The sequence below is a fragment of the Ptiloglossa arizonensis genome, chromosome 2, assembly GCF_051014685.1.
Source record: "Ptiloglossa arizonensis isolate GNS036 chromosome 2, iyPtiAriz1_principal, whole genome shotgun sequence".
NCBI classification, from domain to species: domain Eukaryota; kingdom Metazoa; phylum Arthropoda; class Insecta; order Hymenoptera; family Colletidae; genus Ptiloglossa; species Ptiloglossa arizonensis.
In genome coordinates this window covers 15,598,149-15,605,876 of record NC_135049.1, presented here as the reverse complement: position 1 = coordinate 15,605,876, position 7,728 = coordinate 15,598,149, and the positions used below count along the sequence as shown (strand labels likewise).

Here is a 7,728-nt window from a genome sequence, read left to right as displayed (position 1 = left end):
AGTGGTATGAATTTCCTGTGCATTAACGAACGCAATTAAGAGATACAAAGCCAGTCTCCGACTTCGATGCAAAACCGCGAGGTCCCTTAACAATGTTGCCTGTTACAACTCATCGTCTTTAGACGGGAATACGGCAATTAGCATCGCGGTACTAATGGATCAACCATTATCAGAAGGTCTGCGCCGCGATGCAAAATTCATCTCAAGATTCGTTTCGAGCGCTAATTAGGAGCGTTGGTTATTACGTTCGTTCCGTACCCTGTAATTACCAGCTCTTAGATCGCTGTGAATCTAACGCTGCGTCTGAATTCATTAATTAATGTTAGAGGGCTTGCGAAAGGACGAGAAATCCAGGGCCCGAGTGACGGATAACCGGAAACTCCGATACGACGTATTTCCGGCTGTACTTGACCCTACAGACGACGATACTTTTATCGCACGGTCGTTAAACGCAACGTTAATTACGCGAAATCTAGAAAAATTCTCGATCGTAAATAATGGGGATCGACGGGATTTTTTTGCAAACTCGTCGATGTAAAAAAATGTGTAAAAAGAAAGAAAGGAGTTGGACTATGAAAAATTCCGGTGCGAATGAAAATTAGCCGTAATTCTGTATCGCGGATAGCACGAAAGATTTAACGCGGTTTCCCGTTTACTGAAAGAGGGTAGCATCGTCCAAGTTGGAGTATTCGCATTGTTTTCGGTTCAGTGGAAATGCAAGAGGGCGCAGGATGGGGTCGGGCTCTTATCGATTACTCTGTCTACCACGCCAAAGACGCTTTTCGTGTATCTTCGACGTAATCGAAAATTAGATTCTTGTATCAAAGAGCACTTTCGGGAAGACGCGGAGACGGAGAGAGCGAAGACCGATAAGTCGCGTCGAGTAACTCAAAAGGAGAAAGAGTTTCCAACTTTTCGAAAAGAAACCGACGACAGGGTGAACATTCTTGCCAATAATTTAGATATTTTGTTTTTTTTTTACTTTTTCTTTTTTTTCTTTTTTTTTTTTTCTCGTGGCAAGTATATTATATACATTGATTTATTTCTTCGTGAAACTATACAGAATGGTCCACAGCGAATCGGAGCTTATTCAAATAAGTTAGTTCAACCATTGAGGCCATCGGTTCGTGGAAATATATATGTGTATATATATATAACTGGACGCACCGAATTAACTTACACCTGTCGGAAGAGGACATAGCCTGATAAATACTACACGCGAGTGAGTCACAGTTCGGCGACACATATTTTCTCGAATGGAATTCATCGATCCATTCGTAATGCAATGTCTGGTGAATGGCAGTTTAACTTGTATTCGAGACTAAACTCTGTTTCGTTCGAATCAATTGCTGTGCGAAGCATTAATTAAAAATCTATCCGCTTCTATCGTTCCCTGATCGAGGAAACACCAGCAACCAGTCCCGAAGAAGATAAAAAATTGCACCACTGTCGATAAATACAAGGAATTCCTTCCTCGTACCGTTTCCCCGTCCTTGAAAGTAACGTCAAGGCTATTGAAGTACAGTAAAATATATCGGTCGTTTCTGATATAAACAGTGCAAATCGTTGCTCTGTACTCCACGTAGTACGAATATTTATATTTAATTTCGGAGCTTAATGCGACTAGCCCCCATCGGACTGATACTTTCGAGTCCTTCCCTAGGTCTTCTTCCAGGAATAATACATTTCCAGTGGTCGATTGACACGCCAGAATTTATCGTTGACCTGTCGCAACGTCTGAGATCCACTGAGCACAACCAACTGACCAGGGGTTGGAGCTATGTAGATACAGAAATTTAATAACCTATCCGACTCCGATAATTCTGTATCCAAATCCAACGTTAACCTCATGGCCAAATATTTACTTAGATGATCCACTACAACAATAAGCACGAATATCGTTATTCGAGAATTTCTCTTACCCAGGCTTGCAAAAACTGGTCCGATAACTACCTGTCGCGTTTGCCGTGGTTTTAATATATCTAATGCTATTTTCTTTCAACGCCTTTATCAACGAATTGTCACCAGCCATTTCCGTTGGATGCGGTTTGAAAACAAGTTCAATTTCGTTGAGCATCAACGGTTCGCTAGGACCCTCGCCTTCTGTGTCTACCATGGAATCGCCACCACCGGTCTCAGCTTCTGCACTGGACGAGTCGTTCTCCGAATTCTGTAAACTTTTCTGCCGTTTAGGCGGTTTGGGGATTTGATTCGCTGGATTTGGCGACGGCGTGGTGGAGTTTCTGGATGTTGTGCCTGAAGCATACAAATGATCAATTTCACTCACATCGGGCACAGCGGTTGAACTACTCTTTTGGATAACGATGTTACCAGAAACGGCTGGACTACTGGCCGGTTGCGAGACGCTATTGGAATTTTGAGAGTTACCCCCGCTACTATTATTCAGAGGTCCTGTCGCGCTCTGAGAAGAGTCGCTTTGATTCGCAGAATTCGCAGCGTTGGGTGTTGCCGGGGCACTGGCATTCTGAGAATTATTATAGGAAGTCGCGTTGCTCGCGTTCTCGGACTCGTTGGCATTTTTCCTAGACCTCTGAGGACGATTCTGACTTTGCAACTTAATCCCCTCTGTAATGGAATTCACTAGCGCAGCCTGCGAATGCGATTTATTCAATTTGGCTAAGACCCTCTCCTGATGCGCCTCGTATTCGTCGCGGCTTGGATATATCTTTGAAATCAACAAGTCGAAATTGGGATCCGGTCTGAGGGATCTTTTGGATACCAATTTCTTTCTGCACGTTGGACATTCCTACGAACAACACAAAGGTTTATTCCCACGTACGTTTCTATGGAATCGTTCTAACCTCCATCCGTACTCGAGCTTTTCTACTACGATCGCTCGATATCCATAAACTCAGCCACGTTACAACACGAACAACCGTCGAACCATCCGACAACTAAAACGACTATACACTTCTACGAAATTCTTTTTCAAATCCTACGCAAGGAAAAATAAAATTCGCTTAGACATCGAATGGGAAACGATCGATTTTTAATTCACAGTAATCGAGAGAACGTTTAACTTCGACGAAACGACCGATGTAAACGCAAAACGCGATACATTGCAACATTTACGACGCGGTTTAAAAAGCGCGCTAAAATCGGAATGTCTGACAGAAACGTGTTATTCGGTAAGCTTTCGTTCGATCGTAACTCGTTCGTCGAATTTACAAATTTCCAATCGCTGTGATCATCGTTCGAAATCTGTGGACGTTTACGTAGATATTTTTACGACGGTGCAATGTACACAACAAACATTGAAAAAAAGAAACAATGGATCGAAGTACCCAACGCGCACTGTTTACTTCCGACGAAGCAGAAAGTTTTGTAAATAACTATACGACAAACGCGAGCGTGTAACTAGAAATTACTATGCCACGCGACACCTTTGTTACAATCACGTACCTTATTACCGCTTCGTAGTGCAGTAATGATACAATCGGAACAGAAACGATGCAGACACTCCTTCGTGGTCATAGTCTTTTTAAGCATGTCCAAGCAAATTGGGCACATGAGCTCACTGTGCAAACTCCGTGGACTAACTGCGATCTCGGTATTGTCGGTGATCGCATCCTGAGGAGTACGATGAAGCTCGTACAACGATAATTCCCAGGTTTTATTCAGACCGACCTGTTCCGCGGAAGCCATCTTGACCACATACAAGCCGTCAGCTGAAACACTTTGTACACACACAACCTTTGAACGCGTTCGTAGACACCTTACGACGGAAACGAAAACTCTCCAACTAGCGCGGCACGGTCGGTAACATAATCGAGAAGATGACGAATCAAAACCATCCCGGAATTTTCGTATTACTTCGAACAGTCCGAGATTACGGTTTCTAAACGTTGCAACGAGCGAGTCCCTCGAGAATTTCAGTGGAACGAACGCGAAACCGTTCGTGGGAAAGAGAAGAAATTACTGTTCGAAATAAAAAAAAAACTACCGTGCAAGGAGAACTGCAGAATCGAAAAAATAAAGAAACAGAAATTTAAAGATCCTACGATATCTGCCACCGAAATTTCTATTCGCAATTTAATAACGAAAATGTGGTAAACGTAATTCGCACAGCTGGAAGCACACTTTCTCGAACGCGAGTCAAATTTACGAGTTCGTGGTCGTTCGTTAATAAACTCGTTCCAATCCATCCAAGTATCGCTGCGAAGCAATTAGATGTCTATTACGTCGATAAAGTAGGTCGCTGCGATTAAACGGCGGGTGCCTTCAAAGCTTCCTAATGAGCCGTGATAAGTTCATAAACCAGCCAGCCAAGACACCTTAGTTCTCAGGTATTTTACAAATAGCGTTAGCTCGGCTTAACGTGCACGCATAAAGATCGCTGGGTCGACAGTAATCACCGAAACGACGAGTATCGCGCGGCACTAATGAACGAAAGGAAAAGAACGTGTGCACCGTGGGCCGGGAATCGGAATAAGCGTAGGCAAAATATATGTTTCCTCGGTAATATATAATATAACGGTATGTAATACCGTCTAAGATGGGCGTAGGCTCGGCGATTGCCGCGCGGAGTAAATACGTTGGATACGTCTCTACGGCGTGCAAGTTGAGATGCATTCGTGCACCTATCCGACACGGCAAACTAGATCGACGAGACCTGCGCCTTTTTTAGCGACCCTAACTGTAGATAACCGTAATTGCGTCTGTCGGTACTTATCGGGAAAACATGTTTTATCGCCTCTCTCCGAGAATACCACTCGAACGTTTTCGAGAAACGTTTGAAGTTCGTTCGCGTTCTGTGTTTCGTTTCTCGTCGATCGACAACAATCCACGTGGACGCGACAACGTTTATTTCCTTGGCCGGTGTACGGTTTTCCACGCCTCGGTGGAAATGAACGTTTCGCGCGTCTACCGTGCGTTCCACGGCCGGTCTCTCGACCGCCCGAGAGACCGCGATGAAACCTACGCTCGAATCGAGCGGACATTTTCGAAAAGATCGGGCCAATGTGTGAACTCGCGTCGAACGCGATTCCGTTTAACGATCGAACGAACCGATAGAACGAAAACGGTACTCGCGCGTGGAAAGATCAACGAAACGATTCGATATCGAGACGGTGGGTATTCGAGCGACGGTTTTAGTTACGATCCACTTTTATCGGAGCGATACGTTAACGGATACTCGCCCGCTAAACACGAACGTAGTCCCGGCATTAGCATTTCGAGCGTTTCACGTATCAGCGCTAACGCAATACCGTTCGGTGGATTCGAGGCTAGAAATTTGGATAAACGTATGCGAATTTTATAGGTCAGTCGGTGAGCGATACGGGACGACGCTGTGTTCCACTTAACGGCGATCCTGCTCCGTCAACTTTTTAACTCTGTTTAATTAACCGCCTTCGGCGAAAGACGACGCATTAACCGTTCACTGCGCAGATATCGCGATACTCCGTCGACGAAATTTAGCTTCGACGATAATGCATCGCGAAAATTACGATTATTCGGATGGTTACCGAAATCTTCACCTTAGTACTCTACGCGAGATGTCGGTCGAAGTGTACTCGCGTCCAAGGGAACGTTTGTCGAGATTTTCTAACCAGATCAATCGAAACGTCCATTTTTGGATTCGTTTTCAATCTTTTGTACGTTATAAAAATCCTACTCGATCCTTTCGTCCACTTAATTATATCGGGTTGTTCGGAAAGTCGTTTTCCAAAATGGAGAACATATAATTTGATGAAACGTTTACGCACTCTGAAAAAATCGTTTCATTTTCACCAAAAAAAAATGAAATAATTTTCCAAACAACCCAACGTATAAAACTCTATAACAGTATTTACATTTTCCGGTTCATCGACACAATGCTCCTTTCCTTACAATTTAAATTTTATTCCGGCTAATGAATATTGAAACGGTTGCGATATACTTTATACAGTTACAACGTATATGCGTATACACGTTTATAAATTTTGCATCAATTTTATCGTACACTGTTTCCAATTTAGTAACGAACAAATCGAGGAATCTGAGGTAGGAATTTTTACCGATCGTTCCTTCCATCGATAGACAAGAGAACATAAATATTTATTTATAATTACATATTTTCACAAATAACTATAGAAATATTTACATTCTCCAGTTAATCGACACAATACCTTTCCTTTACAATTTAAAATTCATTCCGCCTAATGAATATTTCAACGATTGCGATGTATTTTATACAGTTACAACGTGTATGCTCATACACGCATATTTGAATTGAAAAGAACGTAAATTTTGCACCAATTTTAACGTACACTGTTTCGAATATAGTAACGAGCGAATCAATGAATCTCAGATACGAGAAATGTTCACCGATCGTTCCTTCCGAGTAACTAGTCTCCGTTACGCCATTGGTGTTACCACAGACTCGTTACAGAATTGGTCGCGTTTCCTAGTAATTTTCGGCGAGCGCCGATTTCACGGGACAAAAAATCGTAGCCGCGTTTCACGGTGCCGCGATTCGAGCGTAACCGGAAAGAATCGCGGCGAACCGTCCGATATTAGAAAACTACGCTCGAAGAAAAAAAAAAAGAAAAAAAAGCCATCGATGATTGCCACATTGACATGCTTTCTACCGGACAATCTTTCTCCCGGGGAAACTTACGTAATTCTCAACCGCGATCTCTCGCACTGTCCGTTGCATAGCTGTATCGCGATGCGAGACCACGGTCACACGAGTATTATAGGCATTATACGCGCTTTGTGAGTCTTTTTCGAGCAATCTGCTCCCCTAACGTCGAATCGTCTATTCGTTTTACGGGTAGATACCACGAACGCGATACGTAGCCAGACCACCGTGCAACGCCTATCGAGCCGGGTCCGACTCGCTCCACTGTAATTTTATAACAATATCTTTTTACGCGACGGTCTCTCGACTTGCACTTCCGGCACAAAAGAAGCTCGTAATCTTCGAATTCCCGTGCACGGTGCATTCGCGTACCCGTAACGAGCGCGAATGCTCGATGCCGTGCCACGACCCGACGTACGAACGCCGCCGAACAGCCTCGATACGCTCGTACGCGAATCGATCGACGTGAAAGCCGATCGATACGACCGCATCGCGAACCGAGCCGGTAATAATTTCACGAATCAACAACAGAAGCGATCGCGTTAACGATTCGAAAGGAAAATCACCGCTCGTATCGCAACACGGTCCACCGGGTTCCCTCGCTCGGCGATCATTCGTTCGACCGGTACACTCCAATAATTATCGTTTCTTTCGTGTTGCTTCCTTGTTCCCGACATTGCGCAAGCATCCGGAAGGAGCCGCTATTCTTGCCGGTTGATACACGGTTACAAGTATCCGTTCGGGCCGGGTCAAGCGTGAATCCGACCCACTGGGATCGCTGCACTCGGATCCATCGTAACCCCGTGGATTAAACGGCAGCCACGTTTCGCGATTACTACGAAACGGAGAACCACGATATTCCATCCACGGCGAAAGGTCAGTGCCTCGCGCGAAACGATTGCGCTTTCATTCATGACACTGTTACGCAAAGGTTACTACAATGTGAAACGGAATCGAGAAGAGTACCAGGATCGCCGCTCGTAATCCCCCTGCGGATCGCGATCGCTCGAGCGACGCGTTTCATTTCATCGCGCGCGGTGGACGAACGACGTTTCGAATCGAATCGCCACGGGACGAAAATTACACACCGATATCTTAATCCATTCGTACCGGAAATTAAAAAGACTCGACGCTATTCACGACCG

At 44.5% G+C, this 7,728-nt stretch overlaps 1 protein-coding gene across 2 annotated transcripts; it reads right to left on the bottom strand.

Annotated features, from left to right (window-relative positions):
- Positions 1-671: 671 nt before the first annotated feature.
- On the bottom strand, positions 672-3,687 carry Sce (E3 ubiquitin-protein ligase Sce). Of its 2 annotated transcripts, XM_076327802.1 has the most exons (4): positions 3,424-3,666; positions 2,332-2,767; positions 1,954-2,256; positions 672-1,877 (listed from the first exon to the last, which is right to left on the bottom strand). In XM_076327802.1, the coding sequence occupies exons 1-4, from the start codon at positions 3,664-3,666 to the stop codon at positions 1,660-1,662; spliced, it is 1,200 nt and encodes a 399-aa protein (XP_076183917.1). In that variant the 3' UTR covers positions 672-1,659. The 2 variants fall into 2 exon arrangements, with proteins under 2 accessions (XP_076183917.1, XP_076183918.1); XM_076327803.1 differs by having other exon boundaries at positions 1,954-2,767; positions 3,424-3,687.
- Between the last annotated feature and the right edge of the window lie 4,041 nt (positions 3,688-7,728).